This window comes from Theropithecus gelada, chromosome 9 (genome assembly GCF_003255815.1).
Source record: "Theropithecus gelada isolate Dixy chromosome 9, Tgel_1.0, whole genome shotgun sequence".
In the NCBI taxonomy this organism is placed as follows: Eukaryota; Metazoa; Chordata; class Mammalia; order Primates; family Cercopithecidae; genus Theropithecus; species Theropithecus gelada.
The window spans coordinates 94,416,823-94,440,383 of record NC_037677.1 but is presented as its reverse complement, the minus strand read 5'-3'; the positions used below and the strand labels follow the sequence as shown (position 1 = coordinate 94,440,383).

Below are 23,561 nucleotides of genomic sequence, written 5' to 3'. Positions count from 1 at the left end.
ACAAGCAGCCTGAAGTCTGTGTGATCCTAAAGGCAGACCCCAGGTCCTTTTGAGGAGGCAGGAGAGGAGCTGTTGGGTTGGGCTGCCTCTTATTTTTAATTGCCCCTACACTCCATAGAGGAGAGCTGGCTTCCTGCCCGAGCCCACTCTCCTGCCGCTGACCCCCAGCCTTGTTTCCTCCAGGATATCGCCTCACCGAAGTTCTCCATGCCCTCCCCTGTCCGCACAGTCATCACCGCTGACTTTGACAATGACCAGGAGCTGGAGATCTTCTTCAACAACATCGCCTACCGCAGCTCCTCAGCCAACCGCCTCTTCCGGTAGATGCTCCATCCTGGCTCGTGGCCCTTCACCCTTGACAGCTGGTGGGAGGAACAGTCAGGGAGAAGGTTTAAGAATCAGAAGGGGAGGGTTCCCAGGGCCAGGTGGTCAGGCCAAGGTCAATGCAGGTCCCCTGATGAAGAAACAGAAAGGAGGGAAGGACGAGGACTGGGCAAGAGGCTGTGGGAATGCAGGGTGAAGCCTGGTCAAGGAGCTCGCCTCTGCTATTGCAGGGAAAGGGAAGAGGAATGTGGCCCAAAGTGTGCCCAAAACCCAAGCGCCACAAGATAAAGCCACACTACCACGAAAAGGGGCTACGGGATCCAATCACTACCACAAAAAGGGGCTACAGGGCCCAAGTAAATACAGGTTTATTTGCTGCAGGACTTCTCAGTGCCTTTAACTTGACCATGAATATTTTAATTTTCCAAAAGATGGATGGAGTATTCCAAATAGGCCTGATCACAGGGCACTTCTTTCACAGATTTTTCTGTTGAGATTGGTGTTCTGCAAACCATCCTTTGAGAAATTCTGGATGACAAGGGTTCCTGGTAGACAAGGAAAAGGGTCTCAGAAATGGAGGGAATGTGCAGGCCTCTGAGCAGTGTGTCTAGGGAGGAAGGGCTGGATTTGCTGTGGCAATATTTCTCCAAGGGAACATCCAGAGACCATTGGCATCAGAATCACCCAGAGAGCTTAAAGTACAGAATCCCGGGACCTGCTCCACATCTCCTGATTTAGAATCTCAGGGGGTGAGGCCCAGGAATCTGTATTTTAACAAGTACAGTAGGCACCAGCTGATTCTCATCACATTGAAGTTTGAGAACCACTGTTGGGGAACTGAGCTCAGGGTCTCCCCGTGAGTCCTGGATAGGTGGAGTCCTGGGCAGGCATGTGGCCTGAGATGTCTCTCTTCCTGGCCTGAAACATTCCAAGAGGTCTCAGGACCAGGTGGGAAAAGGCGGGTGGGCCAGGGCCTTGCATCCAGGACATGTGCCAGATCATCTGCTTGGCCCCCCAAGACCCCTACCCCATCTCCCAGGAGGGTCCAACTATTTATACTAAAAGGCAAGAGTGTGACTAAGCGTGTTTTAAAATATAATTATTAACAAAGCATCAATTCTGACTGGATGTAATCACCCCCCAAAGGCGCTAGATTTACTAATTAGGTGCCTTGCAAAAAGCTTATTCACAACTTCCAGATTAATTGCAGAAGATCAATTGCTAGTTAACAGAGACACTGCTTTCCTTCTCTGGCTAATAAAGTGTCACTCGCCAGGAGGATGAGGACTGGGCACTGAGGAATCTAGTGCCCCTGTCTGTGGCTCTAGAACCTAGGTACCTCCCCTGTCTTCCTGCCCATCCAGCCTGCTTCACATCTCCCAGCGTCCCCTGCAGCCGGGAGACAGGGCTGGGAGGGAGTACAAGCAGGCTGGCCCAGAGCTGTCAGTGGACAGAGCAAGTCACCACGTGGCTGCCCAATGGGTTAGTGTGTTTGCTTCCACGCAGCAGCAGCAGAAGCCACTTCCCAGGTACGTGGCTGTGCCCCAAGTCCCCGTGGCAGATGGCTGGGTCCTGAGCACACAGCAGAGAGGAGAGCAAGAGGGGCTGCAGCTGGGACTGGCACTCAGCTGGCAGCTCTGGAAGTTTAACCCCCAACTGTCCCACACCACAGGGGCTTTTCACCTGTCACTGAACAGGCATCGTCGGCTCGTTGGCCCTGGTGCTCTCCAGGAACATGCCAGGCACTCTGTGGGGACACAAAGCCTCAGTGTGCTTGAGTCTGCACGTCCTTTAATGATACCTGCAGCATCCAGGGAACTCATCACCCAAACAGTCACTTAATGAGAGTTTAAGGGAGCCCTCTTAATAATCACAGCACAAAAAAAAAAGAAGAAGGAAAAAAGAAAAAGAATCACAGAGGCAAAAATGCATGAACAGGGACACTCCCAGGCCAACCGCCGTGTGCAAGGTTACCCCCTTTTGCATGTAGCCATGTCTCCGATCTGCTCTTAATTCTCCACCACCATGACACCACTCCTGGTCTCCCATGGAGATTCCTGCACCTCCCCCAGCTGCTCTCCTTGTTTCTAGTCCTGCAGAGAAAATGCAAGTCTGGCCACACCCCTTTCCCACCGAAGATCCTCTAGAAGCTCCCCATTGCCTTTGGATGAAGTCCAAACTCTTTGACACAACCCACATAGCCCGGCTCCGTCTCCAGCCTCGTCACTTTCTACTTCCCTGTTTACCTCTAAGCAGCAGGCACAGCAAGCTTCCTTCAGCTCTGGGCTGTGCCAAGCCTCACCCTCAGGCTGCCAACTCCCTCTAGCCCCCAATTCTCCCTCTTCATTTGAGCGACATGTGTTCACTCGCCATGGTGGTCTCAGCTTAGCTGACCCCTCCTCTAGGGAACCTTCTCTAATTGCCCGAATCTGGGTGAGCTTTCCCAGCTCTGCACTCCCCACGTCCCACTCTCCCTGGGCCTTCAGCCCTCTGAATGGTGGTTCCTGTTAACACGGACTCTGAGCTCCATCCTTTCTACTGTGCACCATACTTCATGCAGGGCCCCATACACAATAGTTGCTGCCTAAGAATGTGTTCAAAGAACACAGAAATGCAGTGGAATTGCTGGGTGTTATCCTTAGGACTCCTTAACTGCATTGTCACCTGAACCAAGAAGTGTCTCTGCACAGCTGTGGCAGAGGCTGCAGGACACAAATGGTCAAAGAGACTGTGGGCATCACACCCATGCACACCAACACACAAGCCCACCTCATGGGGCATCTGCCAGCTCTCTCTGCCACCCAGCCACCAAAGGCTCCAGCTCAGGGGACCCCAACCCCCTCCTGAAGCTATGACTGTATCACAGCCCTCTGGTGTTTCTCACAGGCAACAATGTGGTAGGAAGTGCGATGCCATTTCTTCCTTACGCCCTACCCTCCCATCATTGCCCCATACATCTAGGGCAGAGCACCCAAGGCTGTGAGAATACGCCAAGTGAGAACAATTCTAGAGGAAAGCTCATGGCCATCATCAGCTAAGTGTAGAGAAAGAGCAGGACGTCCCTAGCAGACGTTTCTGAAACAATGCCAAAATTCAGAGTTCCAAACAGACAGAACCACTGCAACCCAAAGGGACCCCTTTCCTCTCTTTGCCTCTGGAATTCATCTTTATATCCTGCAGACATGTGCTTGGAACTTTCTGAGAGCCGAGCACTGTTAGATGCTGCAAGAGATGCAAAGATGAATAATGCAAGGTCCCAGCCTGCAAAGAGCTCACATTCTCCCAGGGGAGATCAGATGCATTCATAGAGAGCTGTAACACAGGCAGAAAGTGATAAAGCCCATGAAGAAAGAAGGGATTGCTTCCAGCAGGATGGTCCAGGAGGGCATGGAGGAGGTGGCACTGAGTGGGGTTAAACCCTGGGTAGCATCCAGAACTAGGAAACCCAGGGGCCACTTGAAGGACAAGGAAGGTCGGTTGAAGGAAGTTCTGTCCCTGCCCCTTCTTCATCCATCAACTGCCCTTCCCTAGTCTGCCTATAATTCATCCATTAGAGAAGGAAAAATCAATATTTACCAACATAAATTAAAACCCAGGCAAGGAACAGGCAGAGTGTAGGCAGGGTCTGGGAGCAGAGAGTGACTCCGTGGGCAGCCAGGTGGCAGCCCATGCACATAGGGACCTGGGGATGTTCAGGGGACAGAGCGGAGCAGGTGGGTCTTCAGGTCCAGGGGCCTCTGAGACCCCACCAGAGCAAGCCTGTCTCCTCTCCTGCAGCGTCATCCGTAGGGAGCACGGAGACCCCCTCATCGAGGAACTCAATCCTGGGGACGCCTTGGAGCCTGAGGGCAGGGGCACAGGTGAGGGGCACCTGGGGTATCTGGCCTGCACTGCCCCCTTAGCACTGTTCATACCCTGGGACGAGGGCGGGAGGGATGGGGCAGCCAGTCCCACGGCAGAGTCCCTCCTGTCCCTGCCACACTGAGGGCTGAGACTCAAGAGCAAGGGAGAGAGTGGAGATGGGGGAACCCTGGGGACGGGTAGGCAGGAAACAGAGGGGAGGATGGTCCACTCCCCCAATCCCAGGCTGATGGGGGCGGGGGAATGAGAGTCTATGGGTCTGTGGGCAGGAGCTTCTCTGGCCATACCTTGCCAGGTGGGGACGGAAAGGAGAGGAGTGAGCCCCTTCTGCTCTCAGGCAGAGGATCTTGCCATCTGACCCCTCCCCTCTTTGCACTCAGCTTGTCAGGCAGAGCCCTGGGCCAGGAGTCCCAGAACCCAGCTCTGACATTGCCTCACTTTGTGGTCTTGGAAAAGTGGTTTTACCTTTTGGGTGTTCTCCACATTCATAAAATGGGGATAATTATATCTGTCCTCTTCACCTCTTTGGGTTGTAATGACAACCAAAAGGAGCCTGTGTATATGCAAACACTTGATAAATTGACAGAAAAATCTATGCAAATATAACAGGCATGTATTATTCAAACCATAATAGAAAGACCAGAAAGAAGCCTATGTGGTCTGAGTAATTTGCATGCACTGTCTCCATGCAAAGACCGGGGGAAGGAAGGAAATGTCTGTCCCATGAGTCCTATCATGAGTCGGCTGTTAGGAAGGATAGGAGATGGGTGCCGAGCCCCAGCCTTCCTGCCCCGGTGCTGCACTTTCTCTGACCCGGCACCCAGGGCTGTGGATACTGCACTTGGTTGGGAACATCTCTCCTCTGTGGGTCTCCTGGATGGCGGCCAGAGGTGAAATCTGCATTGTTTGTAGGGGGTGTGGTGACCGACTTCGACGGAGACGGGATGCTGGACCTCATCTTGTCCCATGGAGAGTCCATGGCTCAGCCGCTGTCCGTCTTCCGGGGCAATCAGGTGCGTTCAGACCTCAGGAGCCACAGATCCCAGCCCTGTGTGCTCTTGGGTACCTTAGGTTGGTGAGGGCAAGGCACTGGGGTGCTGGCTTGGCCAGCATGGCGGGTAATGGAAGCCCTGGGCCCTGGAGGAGGGAGGTAAATTCCAGCAGCACCAGGAAGCTCAGGAAGGGCTGCTTTGGGAGAAGCCCTTGCCTCTCTGCCTTCCACTGTCGTTTCTCTGCCAAACACTGTGCCCTGAGTCCCTCGGCTTTTGTCTCCTCTATCTACAGTGCCTCTCTTTCATTTAGCCAATCTGTCTTTGCCTCATTTGTTTTTCTCGCCTGGCTTCCTCTTCCTCTCTTTTTCCTCTGCCCACTTTCTTCTCTTTCTCCTTCTTCTCCCTCTCCCCCTCCCATCCTCCCTGGCTCCCTGCTCTTCCCACCCACCATGCTGACACCCACCGGGTGTCTACCTCTCACTCTCCCTGCAGGGCTTCAACAACAACTGGCTGCGAGTGGTGCCACGCACCCGGTTTGGGGCCTTTGCCAGGGGGGCTAAGGTCGTGCTCTACACCAAGAAGAGCGGGGCCCACCTGAGGATCATCGATGGTGGCTCAGGCTACCTGTGCGAGATGGAGCCTGTGGCACACTTTGGCCTGGGTGAGTAGGGGTCCGGTGGGGGATGGTGAGCTGTTGTCAGGACAGCAGGATGCTGACTGATTCAGGGACTCACAGCCCGAGCATCCTTGGGCACCGCTCTACTGTGACAGCCATGGTGGACACCAGCTACTGGGGACAAACCCTGCTCTGAGATGAGCCTGAGCTCAAGAGGAGGCGAGTGGGAAACGCTGGTTAGATTTTCATGCATCTCACTTGCAGGAGTCCCCACCCCAGTGCCTCCGTGGAATTAGTTCACCTTGGGGTCAGAGTGTTTAATCCTCCATTTGTTCAAGGCTGTAGCCTTGTTCAAATGCTGGGCTGCACCAAATGTGTCCAAGCCAGCTGTTTCCCTAGCCTCTTGGGAGCTGGTTCAGTCTTGAACAGAAGGGTTGGGAAACCATGCATTCTCAATGGGAGTGAAGTCACCCCAAAGAGGAGAGAGTGGGTTCTTGGCAGGAGAAGGGGGATGACAAAATCCTATCTTTTTTTTTTTTTTAATATGTAAAAGCATCAGGGGCCAGGTGCAGTGGCTCATGCCTATAATCCTAACACTTTGGGAGGCTGAGGCAGGTGGATCTCTTGAGCTCAGGAGTTCGAGACCAGCCTAGGCAACACGGCGAAACCTCATCTCTACCAAAAGTACAAAAAATAATAATAATAACCAGGCATGGTGGCGCATGCCTGTAGTTCCAGCTACCTGGGAGACTGAGGTGGGAGGATCACCTGAGCCCAGGGAGGTAGAGGCTGCAGTGAGCTGTGATTGCACCACTGTACTCCAGCCTAGGCTGGAGTGAGTGAGACTCTGTCTCAAAAAGTAAAAAAGCATCAACAAGCATATAGCACATAAACAGATACACAGTATATCAGTGGCATTAATGGAACTATCACTACATACCTATTAGAACAAAAATTAAAAATAGCGACAATACCAAATGCTGGCAAGGATCCAGGTAGCTTCTAGAAATCAGAGAAACTGGATCTCTCCTACATCCCTAGTGAAAATGTAAAATGGTACAGTTACTCTGGAAAATCTTTTGGCAGTTTATTTTAAGAAAACAAAACAAACCTAAGCAAACAACTGCTACTCTATGACCCAGCTATCATATCCCAAGCCACTTATTTCAGACTAATAAAAACTTATATCCACACAAACATCTTTACATCTGTTCATAGTATCTTTATATTAATAGCCTGGAACTAGAAACAACCTAGGTGTTAATAGTTCAAGCAACTGTGATACAGCCCTTCCATAGAATATTACTCAGCTATGAGAAGAATAAACTATTGATACGTGCAAAAACTGAGTAGATCACCGGGGCACTATGGTGAGTGAGAAAAGGGGAGAAAAGGCTCATCTGCAAAGGTCAGTATGGTAGATTTTTGTTTACGTAACATTCTCAAAATGACGAAATTATACAGCGGAAAACAGATTGGTGGTTGGCAGGACTTAGAGATGACGGAAGGGAGAGGAGTGGGTGTGACTACCATCAAGGGCAGCCCGAAGGGATCTTTGTGGTGCCTCTGGCGGATCCCTGGGTAGGGAACCTGCAACCATTGGGTGAAACTGGGTGAAGGGTACAGAGGCGCTTTTTGTACTATCTTTGCGACTTCCTGTGAATCTATAATTATTTTAAAATACAACATTTTAAAATAAATGTATGGGGGGAATTGGGGAAAAAGTCTAAAGAGTCTTCTGGCAGGGTGAGGGGATTACAATGATGGGAAAAGACATTGAGAAACACCAGCAGGAGTAGAGGAGCCCAGAGTGTCTTCACTGAAACGCAATGGTTCAGGAAGTGCTGGAGTCAAACATTCCTAGGTTCAAAATCAGACGCCTTCCCCAGGTGTTCCCACCTCATGAGATGTACCATTTTAATATAAAAGGAATAGGCACTATGGTCTCAAATTACTGAATACAAATGTTAATATTATACACACATCATATGTGCAGGAAAAAACTGAAAGGAAATGCAAAAAGTGAGAACAGTGATTCTGTCTGAGTGGCTGGATTAATATAGTAACTCTCACTTATTCCAGACACAGTGCCAAGCACTTCACTCTTATTACTTCATTTAATCCTCATGACTACCTTGTGAGATGAGCAATATTATCCCCATGTTACACATGGGAAAACTGAAGATCAGAACAATTAAGAAACCTGCCGAGGTCACATGATACTATATGGCAGCACTGGGATTCAAACCCAGGCTTCCTTGAGCGTGTGGTTTTTATTTCCTTCCATATGTTTTGTTGTGTGTGTGTGCTCCAGTTTTTATAGGGAACACATAATATTTATGTGTAGTCTGAAAAAGAAGCAATAAATATTTAAGGGACCCAGGGCCTGGTTATATGATCGTTTTCTTGGGCTATTTCACCCTGGATAAGTCAGCCTGAGGTTGGAGTGTTTATCACTCCTAAGGCAGCTATGTGCTAAGCTGGCCCTAAAGGCACAAGACACCTTTTAAATACATAGTCCTGTCTTGCAAAGTAGCAGCAGCCGACACTTATCAAGCAGTTAGTATGTGCCAGGCACTGGGCTGAGTGGTTTGCCTGTCACTTCATTTGATTTTCAAAACTTGAAGAATCAGGTATCATAACCCACATTTTACAGGTCAGAAAACTGAGACTGAGGTCAAGTAACTTGCCCCAAACCACACCTCCACAGAGTAAGGAGAGCTAGATTTGGATCCCACCTCCCGACGCCACGGTCTGAGTTCCTGACTGTGACTTAACACCTCTAGTAGCTGCTTTGTGCAGCCAGACAAGCGGCAAGGTGACCGCCATGGTATCATAGGTGGCTGTCTATCCAGGCTTCTGGTTGGAAAACTCCCCCACTCCATTGTGCCAGTAAGGACATTGAGGCTTACCTTGTAAATCAATGGCAAGGGCAGGATGGGGGCTGAAATTCTCCTTCCCCACATCTCAGGAGCTGCCTCTGCTATTTTAAGTGGTGTATTAGGGACCTCACTTGGTCCCTTCTCTGACCAGAATCTGCCCTGCCAGGAGAATAGATTGCTTTCTTAACTGGCCAGGTCATATGATGGGGAGAAGGGGGCTCAATAGTCCCTTCTGGGCACCTGCTCCCCACACTCAGTGTTATACACACTGCATCTCATTGGGACCTCCGCCTAGTGCCAGTCCTTGCTGTTTTGCAAAGCCCTGGGATTTGTTCTTCGTCTGACCTCTGGCTCAAAATGCTCTAAGGGGCCTCCCGGCAGACTCCTCTCTCTATTGACAGGATCCATTCCCAACAGCACTGGAAGGCAGGCTGCTCTAGGGACAGGCCTCTTGGGTCACGAGGCGCCTCAGCAGATGGCCAACCCAGCCGCCAGGGACACAGTGAGAGGCGGGCAGTTCCATCCCTGCAGCTCCCAGGCCCCTCTGGATCTCTTATGAGTGGAGCTCAGCACTGCTCTTCCTGACTGATGGGGGAGCTGGCAACGGAGCAGGAGCGAGGGCGCCAGTGGAGAAGGCCAGATGGAGGGAAGGACTGGGAAGAGAGAGAACAGGGGGAGACAGAAAGACAGAGATGGGCCTGTGGAAGACCAGCAGAGGCAGAGATATGGGGAAAGAGGCAGATAAGAAATGCCCCCTGCCCTCCAGGCTGGCAGTGGGCGGAAGGCAGATGGACACAGGACTCTCATGAGAGGCAGATCTGGACACACTGCGACACTGGCCCCGTGGCCATGAGAGGACGCAGGCGAGAGAAGTCAGTTTTGTTCTGGGCAGCTTCCCGGAGGAAGTGGGACTGGAATTAGGTCTAGAAGGACAGTAGGAGCTTAGAAAGGGTAGGGAGGGCCTAAGGAGAGCATTCCAGAGGTTGGACTGGCTTGGCCAGAGGCCCAGAAGTGGGAAGGTCCAGTCCAAAGAATGGGAATGTTTTGGAAAACTTTTTTTTCTCATTGTAAGAACAATGCATATTGATTATAGGAAAATAAGAAAATTATTTTTAAAAGAAGAAAAATTACTCATCGTTTCACCCCTGTTTGGAATATTAAGGAAAAAGTAAATGTTTCTTCCTTCACCTTCCCTCAATATCATTTGATTCATTTAGTGACTACATATTTACTGAGCACCTACTGTGTGCCAAACACAAAACTGAAGATCCTTGCCACAAGCCATCCTATGTTCCAGTAGAAGGAATTTATATACATAATACACATAGTAAATAGGTAAATAAATAAAACGTTAGAAGATATAATGGGCTATGAAAAAAGAAAATGCAGCCGAGTGCAGTGGCTCTCGCCTGTAATCCCAGCACTTTGGGAGGCCAAGGCAGGCAGATCACCTGAGGTCTGGAGTTCGAGACCAGCCTGACCAACATGGAGAAACTCCGTCTCTACTAGAAATACAAAATTAGCTGGGCATGGTGGTGCATGCCTGTAATCCCAGCTACTCGGGAGGCTGAGGCAGGAGAATCGCTTGAACCCAGGAGGCAGAGGTTGCGGTGAGCCAAGATTGTGCCATTGCACTCCAGCCTAGGCAACAAGAGCGAAACTCCATCTCAAAAAAAAAAAGAAAAGAAAATGCAGAACAGAGGAATGGATTAGGAGTGCAGAGGGGAAGGGGCAAGGAGCAGTTTTCCAGCACAGTGGTCCGGGTTGGACAGGTCATGCTTGTGATATGCTTTTATTACGTGTCATATACACAGGAACACACAGACACGTATTTCTTGGCAATTTTTAAAATCAAAAGTATGATGCTTTCCACTTGTTTCTGTAAGTTGCTTTTTCCCCCTCTTAACCATATGTCTAAGGCCGGGTGCAGCAGCTCATACCTGTAATCCTAGTGCTTTGGGAAGCCAAGGAGGGAGGATTGCTTGAGGCTAGGAGTTCAAGACCAGCCTAGGCAACATGGTGAGACCCCCTCTCTACAAAAATTAGCCCAGTGTGGTGGTGCAAGCCTATAGTCCCAGCTACTCAGGAGGATGAGGCAGGAAGATCGCTCAAGGCCAGGAGTTTGAGGCTGCAGTGAGCTATGATCACAACACTGTACTCCAGCTTGGGTAACAGAGTGAAAGCCTGTTATATACACGTGTGAGTGTGTGTGTGCATGTGTGTGTGTACACATCCTGGACAGCATGCCAGGTCTGTGCATATCTCCTGTTTCCTTTCAGGGCTGTGAAGTATTTCACTGTGAGGCAGCACTCACCCTCACCACCTATTTACCTAGTCCCCTCTAGATGGACAGTTAGATTGTTTCCACTTCTGAGCAGTTGGGATGAGAAGTGGGGATGTCTACAACATGAATCTGAGAAAGGCCTGCCTTGAGGTCCCCTATGACTGAGGAGTAGAGGAGAGGGGCCAGTGGGAAGCTCCCCTTCCAGCACTCACAAGACTTCAACTCACCTGCCCCCAGGGCCCCTCCCCCCTTCCTGCCTCCGTGAGTCCTGCGCTCCCTCCTCCTGATTTTGCAGCAAGGTGCGGTGCGCATGTGTAGGTACACGGACGTGTATGTGAGTGTGCACACGTGTGCGTCTCCCAGACAGCCTCAGCCTTGCCCCATGCACATCGTGTCTGCTCCCACTGGAGCACACCCCGAGGACACAGGCCCTCACCTGTACTCCCCACCTCCGTCCACAGGCAATGAGTGTCCGCATGGGGGGCTCCCAGAGGGCCCACTGTGTTGTGCAGAGCTCTCACAGCGACATCTTGCTGTGGGGTCCCTTCTCAGTGGACCCTGCCTTGCTCAGTGGAGCCCCCCACCAAGTTCCGCAGTCCCTCTCCATCCTGGCCTTTCCCTGCTGCTCCTCACCTCCTGCTGAAAATAAGTGTTTCTGCTTATAGCCCTTGTCGAGGGCTCCCCCACCACCAACCTGGTTGCTCAGAACCCACCCCCGAGCCCCACATGCCCACCCTCCACTTCCCAACTGGTAGCGGGCCGAGGCAGCTCACTCCCAAACCCAGAAAATAAAAACAACACCAATCATCTATTTGCCTCCGCCAGCTCCACTGGGAGTCACCGGCTCAGGCAGCCACCCCCACCATTCTCCCTCCCCTCTTCCCCCTCCCCCACAACCGGCATTGCCGATGCCCCAGCCCCACCCACACATGCCACCGTCCTTTCAGCTAATTGCTTGCAGGTGACTCAGAGCTGCCTCTCCGCGCCGGCTGATGCTCATTTACGGAAGGGAAATTCAGTGGCCCTCATAAAAATTGCTTTATTAAAGTGCAAAAATATTCTACCAACTGTATTCCCACCATCTGTTTTGTTTGTAATTCTTCTGAAAAGTGCAATTCTCTCTGCCTCCTTGGCCTCTGTCCTTTAAAAGCTGCCAGAGGTGACTCACTGCTGCTCCTGACCTCTTGTCTCTGCTGGTTAATGGGGGGCGCTCCTCTGCTCAGCCCTCCCCTACACACAGGCCTGGCAGGACTGGCCGGCTTCGAGGCTGCTGGTGTGCGGTGTCTGGGAGCCAGTCCCCCTCGGCCATGCAGCCCCAGGAAGACTTAAGATGTTATGCAGATTGCCTGGGCAGAGGGATGAGCTGCGCCTAAGGACAGGAGACTGGTTTCCAGTCCTAGCTCAGACACCTGCAAGTCACTTCACCTTGTCAAGCCTCAATGTCGACATCTGGAGAATGGGGATAAAATACCCACCTCGTAAGTGTGGAGGCTCTGAAGCCCCTCCCCGGCCTCCTCTGATACACATTCCCACCTGATACACATTCTGACACTTTCCCGCTCTGAACTTCTTCCTGATCTTCAGCTACAACTTACCCTTTCATGCCGCTGTACCTTTGCCCTCACTGTATCCTTTCCCTGGAATGCTCCTTCCTTGCCTTCTCCGCCTCACAAACTCTTACTCCTCCTGCAATGCCCAGATGAAATGACCCAACTCTCTCACCACATGGTAGCAGTGCTGTTGTGGCACTTTCCCAGCTTATAATATAATCACTTGTATTCGTTGCTCCCATGGGAATCATGAGAACGGGGCCTGGGTCTGTCTCATTCTCTGTTGAATCCCAAATCCCTGCACAAAGCTTGGTATATGGTGGCTGCTGGGCGTGGGATAGGGTGGGCGGTGTAACAGGGGCGCAGTAGATGCCGGCTCTGGGATCTGTCGGACCTCTGCTGGGCAACTGGGCGATTCACTGCACCTCTGCATGGCTCCGCCTTCTCGTCTCTGAGACAAAAATGATAACACCGGCACCTTCCTCGTGGAGATGTGAAGTTTCAATGCGTTAGCATCATAAAGCAGTTGGTACAGCTTGGGGCATGTTGTCAGTGGTCACTGTCGTTACCAACACCGGAAAACCCTTTGGAAACTGTAGGGAGACCCCATGTCCAAGAGCTGATGGTGCCAGGGACGCTGAGGTGAATGATTAACGGCGGGGCAGGACTCCTGCTCCAAGGGTAGAAAGGCTCTGCTTCCCAGGAGTGGTAAGGCTGTCGGCCAGCACCCCCATCTTATAGATGAAGAAACTGAGGCCCAGAGAGGATGCCCAAGTTAGCAAAAAACAGCGGCAGAGGAGGGAGTCCTGCTGGTTGTGCTTTCTGAGGCCCCCTGCACCACGTCTGGGTCTGGAGGAAGCTGCCGAAGCAGAACTCAAAACTAACTCCCGTTGGGCATGGTGGCTCACATCTGTAATCCCAGCACTTTGGGAGGCCGAGGCGAGCGGATCACCTGAGGTCGGGAGTTCGAGACCAGACTGATCAACATGGAGAAACCCTGTCTCTACTAAAAATACAAAACTAGCCAGGCATGGTGGCGCACACCTGTAATCCCAGCTACTTGGGAAGGCTGAGGCAGGAGAATTGCTTGAACCTGGGAGGTGGAGGTTGTGGTGAACTGAGATCCCGCCACTGCACTCCAGCCTGGGCAACAAGAGCAAAACTCCATCTCAAAATAAAAACAGAAAACAAACAAACAAAAAAACTAAGTGCCGCAAGTACCACAGGCAAATCTGTGACTGTCTATGAATATTCTGCGACTCTTTTGAGTCCTTTGTGGCCCTTCAGTCAGGCTGGAAAACATATTCATGTAGCTGTTCTGCAGTCTTAGGTAAGAAACGTTTGCTGTTCTTTGTCTCCTTCTTTTAATGGCAAATATTTACCTTTTATATGTGCCACTTAATTTGGGAACTGCACACCCTGAAAATGCCAAATCTCTCGCGCCTCAAGATTCTACTTCAAATTAGAAAACAAAAAACAAAAAAAATCTGGCCGGGTGTGATGGATCATGCCTGTAATCCCAACACTATAAGAAGCTGAGGTGGGTGGATCACTTGAGGTCAGGAGTTTGAGACCAGCCTGGCCAACATGGCGAAACCCCATCTGTACTAAAAATACAAAAATTAGCCAGACGCGGTGTGGTACATGCCTGTAATCCCAGCTACTCAGGAGGCTGAGGCAGGAGAATCACTTAAGCCTGGGAGGGGAAGGTGGCAGTGAGCTGAGATCCCACCACTGCACTCCAGCCTGGGTGACAGAATGAGACACTATCTCAAAAAAAAAAAAAAAGAAAGAAAGAAAAGAAAATCTGTAGTCGGCACCCCCCAGTCTCATTTTCACCCCTCTTCTGCGGAAGGGATTCTTGTAGATTGAGGGACTGATGAGAAATAATTTCTTGCTTGATAAAGCAAAACCCAGAACAGTAGGGCTGGACCCGGAAGGAGAGGATTTCCCTGTGGGAAGAGAAACTGCGCTGTGTGGGAGAGGAACTCAGGGTGTGAGGACGAGCCTCTGTCTCCGAGCGTCTCTGTTGCTGCCGTCTGCCGTGCCCATGAGGGCAGGGGCTGCTTCTCCATGGACTCTTCAGAGCATAGCTCTGGCCCTGGCCCTCACAGACTCACAGCACGGCAGCAGCAAGGCTGGGACGTTCCAGTGAGACTCCCCTGGAGGCCAGGGTGGGAGAGCAAAAGGAGACCAAACATGGGAAGGATCTAGAAGCTGGGGGTTGTGGCTCGCAAGGCGTAACTCCCTCTGGAACCCCCTCATCATGGGCCCTCCCCCCGGCACCTGGCTCCCTTCCTCCATGCCCCACAGTGGTCTCTACCGGAAGTCTACGCAGAGATTCTCCTCCAAGTCTGCATGTGGCCTCCAAACACCCTTCTCTAAAATATGGGAACCCCCTTTATACATCAAGATATTTTGCCAACTACCGTCCACCCCATAGTAGCTATCGTTGTAAAATTCATTGGTGGATAGCAATGACCAAAAGTGAATATACATTCAACAGCAATTTTAAGTTTAATTTGTTTTCTAACACTATCTACATATGTTAGGAAAAATAATAGTGCATATATGTGGGTGATATATTATTTAGCCCGGGAATGGTGTTTGGAGGAGTGTGTTGATTTCAAGGCCCCCTGCAGGACCCCGTGTCCCCACATCTGCTCAGCCCTGATGGGTGATAGAGTGGGCTGTGCGCTCCCCCTGTCTGTGCTGGGCACAGCTCTCCTTCCCAGGGGCTGACCTGAGAGCAGCCTCTCCTGCAATGTGAGGCCCAGCCCCACCTCCTCCCCACCCCCATCCATCACCATTAGCCTGACCTTGCCACAGTGGCGGGCCTGCTTCCTTATGCGGGGAGCTGGGGCTGGCTTTGATGGTGCCTAAACATCTGACAAATCTTTCCAGCCTGCTTTCCATCAATGATGTAGCACGTTGCTTTAGGGGTGTGTGCAAATGGATTCACTGTGAATATCTCTGAGCTTCCCATCATCTTCTGTAAGCATCTTAGATTTGTAGAATGGTCTTTCTCCCCTGTCCGCCACCTGCCAGCTGTTTATCACTCCATCTTTTTTAAGTTGTTGTTTGTTTGTTTTTGTTTTTGTTGTTTTTTGTTTTTTTCAGAAGCAGGGTCTCACTATGTTGCCCAGTCTGGCCTTGAAGTCCTGGGCTCAGGCGATCCTTCTGCCTCATCCTCCTGAGTAGCTGGGATTCCAGGCATGAGCCACCATGCCCAGCTCTTTTTCCAAGTTTTTATGTGGAGCTCAGTGCAAATGCCCCCTCCCTAAGAGGCTGTCCCTGACTGCCTGACTAGACAAGGCCCTGGCAGCCCCCAGCTCCTCCTTACCTACTTGCCCTACTTTTGTCAGTATCTGACATTATTTATTTGTTCACCTGTTTGCTTGTCTCCCCAACTGGAGCAGGAACTCCATCAGAACAGGGGCATCCCCAGTGACAAGAGAGAGCCTGGCCCTTAGCAGAGCTCAATAAATAGAAACACAAGAAGCATTCCTGGGATGACAAAGCCAGTTAGCTGCAAAGCTGGGATTTGTCCCCAGGTCTCCCACCCACTTCCCGCCATGCTCTTTTCAACATACCAGGTAAGGGGTAGAGCCAAGATTTGAACCCAGACTCCAAAGACAACCTGCTTATCACAGGCCTTACTGTGTCCTCCAGTACAGCCTCCTGATGCTTGGCCTCTCCGCTAGAACGTGAGTTCGAGAGCTGCACTATCCAACATGATAGCCACCAGCCATGTGTGGCTATTATATTTAAATTAATTAGAGTTAAATAAAATTGAAAATTCACCTCCTCAAACAAGTCCCACTTCAAGTGCTCAACAGCCACATGTGACCAGTGGCTACTGTACTGGACGGCACAGATGCAGAACATTTCTGTCCTTGCAGACAGACAGGTCTATTGGACAGCATTGTTCCAGAGAGGAGGGACCTCAAATCTGTCTCGTTCACCATTTCCGTAGCACTTAGAACAGTGCTCAATTCATGCTTTTATTCAATGGATGAATTCGTTGATGCTGATGCTTTCTCCGAGAGCCTCCTGCTGTCCTCTGCTGCTGATGCTCTCTCCTTCCATCCCTCAGGGAAGGATGAAGCCAGCAGTGTGGAGGTGACGTGGCCAGATGGCAAGATGGTGAGCCGGAACGTGGCCAGCGGGGAGATGAACTCGGTGCTGGAGATCCCCTACCCCCGGGATGAGGACACACTTCAGAACCCAGCCCCACTGGAGGTGGGCAAAGGCATCTGGGCCTCATAGCCAGAAAAGCGGGCACCACCCACAACCCCATGGGCTGAAGCTGGGTTCCCAGGAATCTGCAAACTCAGCCTCTAGAGTGATGGAAATCTTCTTGGCAAAGCGAAGGCCTCATACTGATCCCTCCATTTGTAGTTTGCACAACACTATCACACCCACATCTTTTCTGCTCCTCAAAGAATCCCTGCTGTATTGGCAGGGCAAGCATTTTTGCACCAGTTTTACAGAGGAAGAAAACCGAAGTTAAGAGAGGAAACCCACCAAGGCCCACCTAGGCTGCACAGTCAGTTGTGAGCAGAGTTAAAAAGTGACCCCAGGTCTCCTGCTGCCCTCCTGGTTCTTTCCGAGTCTCTGACGAGACCTCCTGTTGCCCTAGGATGGTGCTGAGAGCCTGCAGCAGGACTTCTGGGGTCTCTTTGAGGAGCAGCTCTGGACCCACGTCAGTAGTGTCATTCCAACTCTGATGGGGTTCACTTGGTGGCGAGTAACAGTAACCCACCGAAACTCACACAAATAAAGGGGACTTATAAGGAGGATCACTCACAAAACTCAGGGAAGCTCAGGATGAGTGGAAACTGGCAACTTTATGGCCTCAGCCATAGGAGCTCAAGGACCTTTGTCAGTGCACTGGCTTTGGGAGGAGAGGGGCCCCTCTTCCCCAACAATGCCCATCCACCCACCTCATTTGTCAGTATGGTCGATTGACATTTTGTGTCATGTGTGTTACATTTTGAGTCCCCTGCCCCACCCCAGGCTGCTGTCTCTGAGACCCCCATATGGGCATGGTAGAGCCTCCACAGCCTGGCAGGACCAGCTCCGAACTCTCAAGTCTTTGAGTCCATTTGTTCAAATTCTTGCTGCAAAGCCTTGAGTCTTCCCTCCTGCTAGGATGTCCGCCCATCAGCCCTGGCCAGAGAGACAGGACACAAGCACGGCTGCAGGCACCCACCCATGTGAGGGGGAAGTTCTTGGAGAAGTGCATGTGGGCAGTGATCAGACACTTCAAAAAGCATCTCCCAGCCCTCGTTACTCTTTGCCCTGACAGACCCAACTTCAGCCTCAAGGCTATGCTACAGGAGGGACAGGTTCTGTTAGGCATCCCATCGCGGGCACGTGGATCCCCTGCACAGGGAAATGAGCAAGAGTCTGAACTGTATCCATTCATGGCCTCCCTGCCAGGCTTCTGTTCTCAGTGCAGAGGAAGGGTCTTACAAGGGAGGGGGCTCCCCCAGGCCCAGAGCATGCCTCACGCTGTGGTTAGGGCGACAGCTGCTCTGTGGCTGTGACTAGGAGGGAACCTGGGATGGGACCTTCTCAACTCACTCATGTCTCTGCTTCTGCCCACCTTGCAGTGCGGCCAAGGATTCTCCCAGCAGGAAAATGGCCATTGCATGGGTGAGTTGCCTTCAGTCACCAGGGCATGGGGCAGAGGCCGGAATCTCCCTGGGGAATGCCCGCCTGACTCATGGCAAGGTCCAGGGTGCAAGCAAGGGGTAGAAAGGAGGACAGGGGAGGGTGTTGTTTGTCCTGGGACTCCAGATGCCAAGACAACCACCACATGACTCACCAGGGTGGGAGTGATATTAATGACCCACAGGCTGAATCACTACAGTTCTGGGAACTGGCAGTGTTTCCCTGCCATGAGTACCGAGAAAGTGCACAGGGGAAGGAGACACACCACCACCCTGGCACAGGGGGAAGAGCCACATGCCATGGCCAGCAAGTCCATGTGGAGCAGCAAGCAAGGGGACTGGCAGGCAAGGGTGGGCATTGCCAAGGTATTGGGGCAAAATAGCGTATGGAGTGTGGTCACATTGTGGAAGGGAGACTGCAGCCTGGTGCAGTACTCGGGCAGGCAGGTAGCTGCAGCACTACCAGGATGGCAGCTCCTTCAGGGTCCAAGAACCTTCTGAAAGTCCCCAAAGGCCTGGAATGGGAAGGGGCAGCCTAGAAGTTCAGTGTCCAGGAGACCTTCACCCCCAACACTTTCCATCCCAGTGACCAGCAATGAGGGATCAGGCCAAGGATCCCTCCTTCCTTGAACCCTCATCCAGCATTCTTCCCAAGTCTACTCTGCAGCCGCTCATTAGCCCTTTGCTACTGAGATACAGGAGTAAACAAGACAGATACCACTCTTAGGAGCTAAAAGCCAATGGAGAGCCACACAAGTAAACAGCTGACAACCACACAGTGTGATCAGGGCCCAGAGGGGGGAGGGCAGGGCTTGGAGACTACAAAGCAGGGGCCCTAAACCAGCATAGGGAGGGTCCTAGAAGGTGCCCTAGAGAAAGTGAGGTCCAAGCCTCGGTCCTGAGGGATGAGGAGGAGTTTGGCAGTCACAGAGAGGGGAGACAGGGTTCTGGTGGGGGCACTGTCTGGACAAAGGAGCACAGATTGGGAGGCGGAGGAGCAGTGGTGCCAAGGGTGGCTGGAGGAGGAAATGACTCCCCTACGCTCTCCACATCCCCACCTGGCCCCACTCCAAACACACAGTGCAGGTGCACAGAAATTCCAGGGTCTTCTCTGCCTGCTGGAAGGACCCTTTGAGATCAGCCTCCTCTTCCTTTTCATCACCCAACAGGCAGTTATGTGCCTCATACACAGCAGTGTCATGCTGGGAGCTGGGGATGTAGGCCAAGTGCCACCCCCACCCCCAGCCTCCACAAGAGGGGCATCCATTCTAGTAGAGGGAGGTAGACCACACAGCTGGACAAGATGATTTCGGAACCCTCTGAGCAAGGTGCTCCCTGGAGACTATTCCAGACAGAGTGGTCAGGGAGGGCCTCAGGAGAAAGACTTTGAACTGAGACCTGAAGGATGAGAAGGATCCAGGCCCAGAAAGAGCTGAGGGAAAGGCAGGAGTGAAAAGCGGGAGGCAAGACAAAGGTTTCGTGTGTCGAAGGAGAAGGAGGGAGGCCAGTATGGCCTGGAGATGATGGAGAGTCCATGAGGCCCCTGTAGGGAGTCTGAATTTTGCTCTTAGGGGCCTTAGAAGCTAAACTGGAGAGTGATATGATGTGATTCATGTTTTTAAAGGCTCACTTCAGCTGCTGAATTGCAGAGTGAATTGAAGGGAAGAGGGGAAGACAGGTATTCTGTGAGGAGGCAGCGGCAGAAATCCAGGCAAGAGGTCACGATGGCAGGAAATTGGGTGGTGGCAGAGGAATGAGAAAGAGGTGACAGAGAGAGGTGGACTGGTGGACTGTGGGGAAGAGTGGACAGACTCTGCTGTGAAATCGCACAGGGGGCAAGAAAGACGGAGGAATCGGGGTCACTCTGATTTCTCCTTGAGCAGCTGATAGATGATGGGGGCATTGATTGAGCTAGAGAAGACAGAACAGAGGGCAAGAGAGGTTTAAGGGCAGGGTAGAATCTGGAGTTCTATTTTGGACATATTAAGCACGAGGTGCATCTTAGACATCCAAGCGGAGCTGTCAAGTAGGTCATGGGTTATTGTATTCGTGAGTCTGGAGCTACAGGGAGAGGCTGTGACTGGAGATAGAACTTTTGGAATCATCCATGCATGAAGAGATCACCTAGAACGATTGTGGTAGATAGAAGAGAGGACCCAGGACCAAGCCTGAGTGCCCCCCAGCATGTAGAGACCAAGTACAGGAGGAGCCAGCCAAGGGAATTGAAGCAGGGAAACTGGAGCTCTGCGAGGAAGACACTTTCCCAAAGCCAGGCAGTGTATGGGCAGGCAGAGCCTGGGCTGGGACTTGCTGCCCCACACCTTCATGGTGAGTGGTTCCCCTCGCCTTGCAGACACCAATGAATGCATCCAGTTCCCATTCGTGTGCCCTCGAGACAAGCCCGTGTGTGTCAACACCTATGGAAGCTACAGGTGCCGGACCAACAAGAGGTGCAGTCGGGGCTATGAGCCCAACGAGGATGGCACAGCCTGTGTGGGTGAGTGGGGCCCCAGCCATAGTCCAGTAGCAAAGGGAAGTTGCCTTCCATTGGGGAGCTCTGGGTAGGCCCCAGATCAAGGTCCCCAACCCCTTCCTTCTCCTGGCTGGATAGAGTCTCCTTTGACCCACACTGGGTCTCCAGGGAAGACCATGACAGAGGCTTGGAGAAGCCCCATCACTTCTACCATCACCTGAAGGGCCAGGGGATGCTGTGTCCTGGCCTGAGGCTCTCATTCTTCTTACCTTTCCTAAAACAACTGTTCCTACCTTGAAGTCAGCCCATATTTTCATAGCTGGGATATAAACTAACTCCTACTACTCATCTTTGGCTGAATTTCTAAACTGGTAATTTCTTCTTCCCAAACTCCTTCCTCCACCCCCACCCCGTCCCCACCCCCTTTCTCTTTTTCCCATTTTCTATCTCCCTGTCCCATCCTTTTTGCAGCTCAAGTGGCCTTTTTAGGTGGGTATTCTTCCGCCGCCTTTAGAATCTCTGAGCCTCTCTCTCGGGCCTCATATCTTTCTCTAGGCCTTGGACTTTGCCTTCAGTTATATGCACTTTAAATCCCGTCAATAAAGGAAAAAACAAAACAAAACTACAGCCTTTGTGGAAAACTAAATCTCTCTCCTGCTGCCTGTCTCTCTCTCTCCACGCCCAGTAGATTCTGCTGCGTGCTCCCTCTGAATGGACAACAGGGGTGGCCATCTTTGAAAAGGGAAGGTTGGGATACCGATGCAATCTTAGTTGTTTGTGAAGACTTCCTTTGCATGTTTTCTGAGAAAACAGAAAGGAAAGTCTCCCCATTACCCCATCCAGCCTCCCTCACTCCTTCAGAAGAATCAGGATAGTCTTGTATCCTCCAGTGTCTCGTGAGCTCCTTATTTTGCCCTTAACAAAGATGGCTTCCAGGTGGTTGCTTGCTGGTTGATCTGATAATGTACCATGTGCCTGCTGATTTGGCCTGTGCTGTTTCTGCTTTTTGCCCCTGACTTCCTGTGCTAGAGAAAGCCTTATTGGTGTTGGTGGTGGTGATGGGAAGGAAAAGGGTGGTCCTTTGGGACTCTTGATAAAAATGTTATCATTTGAACTTGCTAAGCCTTCCAGCCTCTTTTATGAAGATATTATGCCAATAAACTCTCTACTAGATATTAGTGCCAAGCCTGTAATCCCAGCACTTTGGGAGGCCGAGACGGGCGGATCACGAGGTCAGGAGATCGAGACCATCCTGGCGAACACGGTGAAACCCCGTCTCTACTAAAAAATACAAAAAACTAGCCGGGCGCGGTGGCGGGCGCTTGTAGTCCCAGCTACTCGGGAAGGCTGAGGCAGGAGAATGGCGTAAACCCGGGAGGCGGAGCTTGCAGTGAGCTGAGATCCGGCCACTGCACTCCAGCCTGGGCTACAGAGCGAGACTCCGTCTCAAAAAAAAAAAAAAAAAAAAAGGGTCTGTGGCAAGTAGAACTGATTGGAATGCTGAATTAGGAGCAGCCCTTCCACCATGGGATGCTTTGAAAGCAGATCATAACACAAAGCAGGTATCACCCTCAGGCACCAGCAGTGGCTGGTTGTGTACAACACTGTTCACATTTGGGGGACCAGGGTTTGGGCCAAGTGAAGGATGTGTGATGAGTAAGGGGCAGAAATGGAGTATGTACTCTGGGCCTTTTACCTGCAGGAAGTCACTTCTCCATGCTGGGCCTCAGTTTCCCTAATGTAGATGACAAAAGAGTTGGGCTGGTATATCCCTAAGGGCCTTTCCTTTCTAAGACTCCTTAATGTCTGGCTGGACATAGGCATGGCTCATCTCAGTTTACTCTGATTTCTAGAAAGAACCTTGCTGCCTGGTCTCTGCATTCTGCTTGGAAAATATAACACTCCTGTAGCCAGAACACACTTTGGGAATGATGTAACACCATAGAATATGCTCACAACCAGCCTCGGTAGTGAAGGCTTGTTATAAAACATAGATCTATTCTTCATGGGGAAAAAAAGTCATCCCAGGATATAATAAAATTACACTTAAGAATGCAGGAACCCTTTAAAAAACATATTTAACAAACAAAAAAAAAAACCCTGCCATTTTCTGATATCATAGTAATACTCCTAATAAATCACAAAATATGAATTCCTTGTAGCTAGTGCTGTTTTTACACTCAGAACAGGAGCGTAAATGAAAAGTTTTTAAATGAAAACAGCTACAATTTCCCTGAAAAGCAGACACCAACTTAAAAATCATTCCACTTCTAGAAAGCCCATTCCTGTGTATTGACATAGAATTAAAGATCTGAAAGGGCTCCAGAGACGAGGCTCAGAGAGCTGAAGTATTCAAGGTCACTGTGCCCAAGGTCATGGAGCCCACTGCTCCCCAGGCCAGGGCTGGAGCCCTTTCCCACCACACCATCTTGTCAGAGGGGTAACAGGCAGCTCTGTCGCTGTTCAGACTATTCCCTAGTCCTTCTGGAAGCTGCTGCCTTTTAAAAAATGAACAAAGTGTATCTAAGATAGCGAGATAAGTAAAACCCAAAACCCACAGAGGAATGGTTCCAAATGCAGTGGTAAATGACAAGATAACAGTGCCCATTGACTGTCCATACACAACAGCACAAGAAATAAGGGACAAGACAACTACAGAGACAGCCTGCCAAGGACATTGGGGGTTCAGGGTGACAGCAGACTTCAGATGATGCCTTATAAGTGATAACCATGAATGCCTTTACGTTGAGTTTTATATAACAGGGTATGTCTGTGTCATGTGACCGTGTTGGGTGAGTGGGGTCCAGTGAGTTGCAAAGAGGAGTTCTAAGTTCCCACAGCTCATAGGAGCACCACTACAGCACTCAGACTCCAGGATAAGGCTTCCATTTGATTCATTCA

The 23,561-nt window shown here is 51.1% G+C and overlaps 1 protein-coding gene across 1 annotated transcript in view; it reads left to right on the top strand.

Annotated features, from left to right (window-relative positions):
• CRTAC1 (cartilage acidic protein 1) overlaps positions 1 to 21,306 on the top strand; it is a 150,176-nt gene extending 128,870 nt beyond the window's left edge. The window contains exons 8-15 of the mRNA XM_025397505.1: positions 184 to 320; positions 4,102 to 4,184; positions 5,098 to 5,198; positions 5,670 to 5,838; positions 16,606 to 16,751; positions 18,128 to 18,170; positions 20,541 to 20,684; positions 21,132 to 21,306. Coding sequence (XP_025253290.1) covers positions 184 to 320; positions 4,102 to 4,184; positions 5,098 to 5,198; positions 5,670 to 5,838; positions 16,606 to 16,751; positions 18,128 to 18,170; positions 20,541 to 20,684; positions 21,132 to 21,250 — 942 coding nt within the window. The 3' untranslated portion in view covers positions 21,251 to 21,306. The remainder of the gene's footprint in view (positions 1 to 183; positions 321 to 4,101; positions 4,185 to 5,097; positions 5,199 to 5,669; positions 5,839 to 16,605; positions 16,752 to 18,127; positions 18,171 to 20,540; positions 20,685 to 21,131) is intronic.
• Positions 21,307 to 23,561: the final 2,255 nt, after the last annotated feature.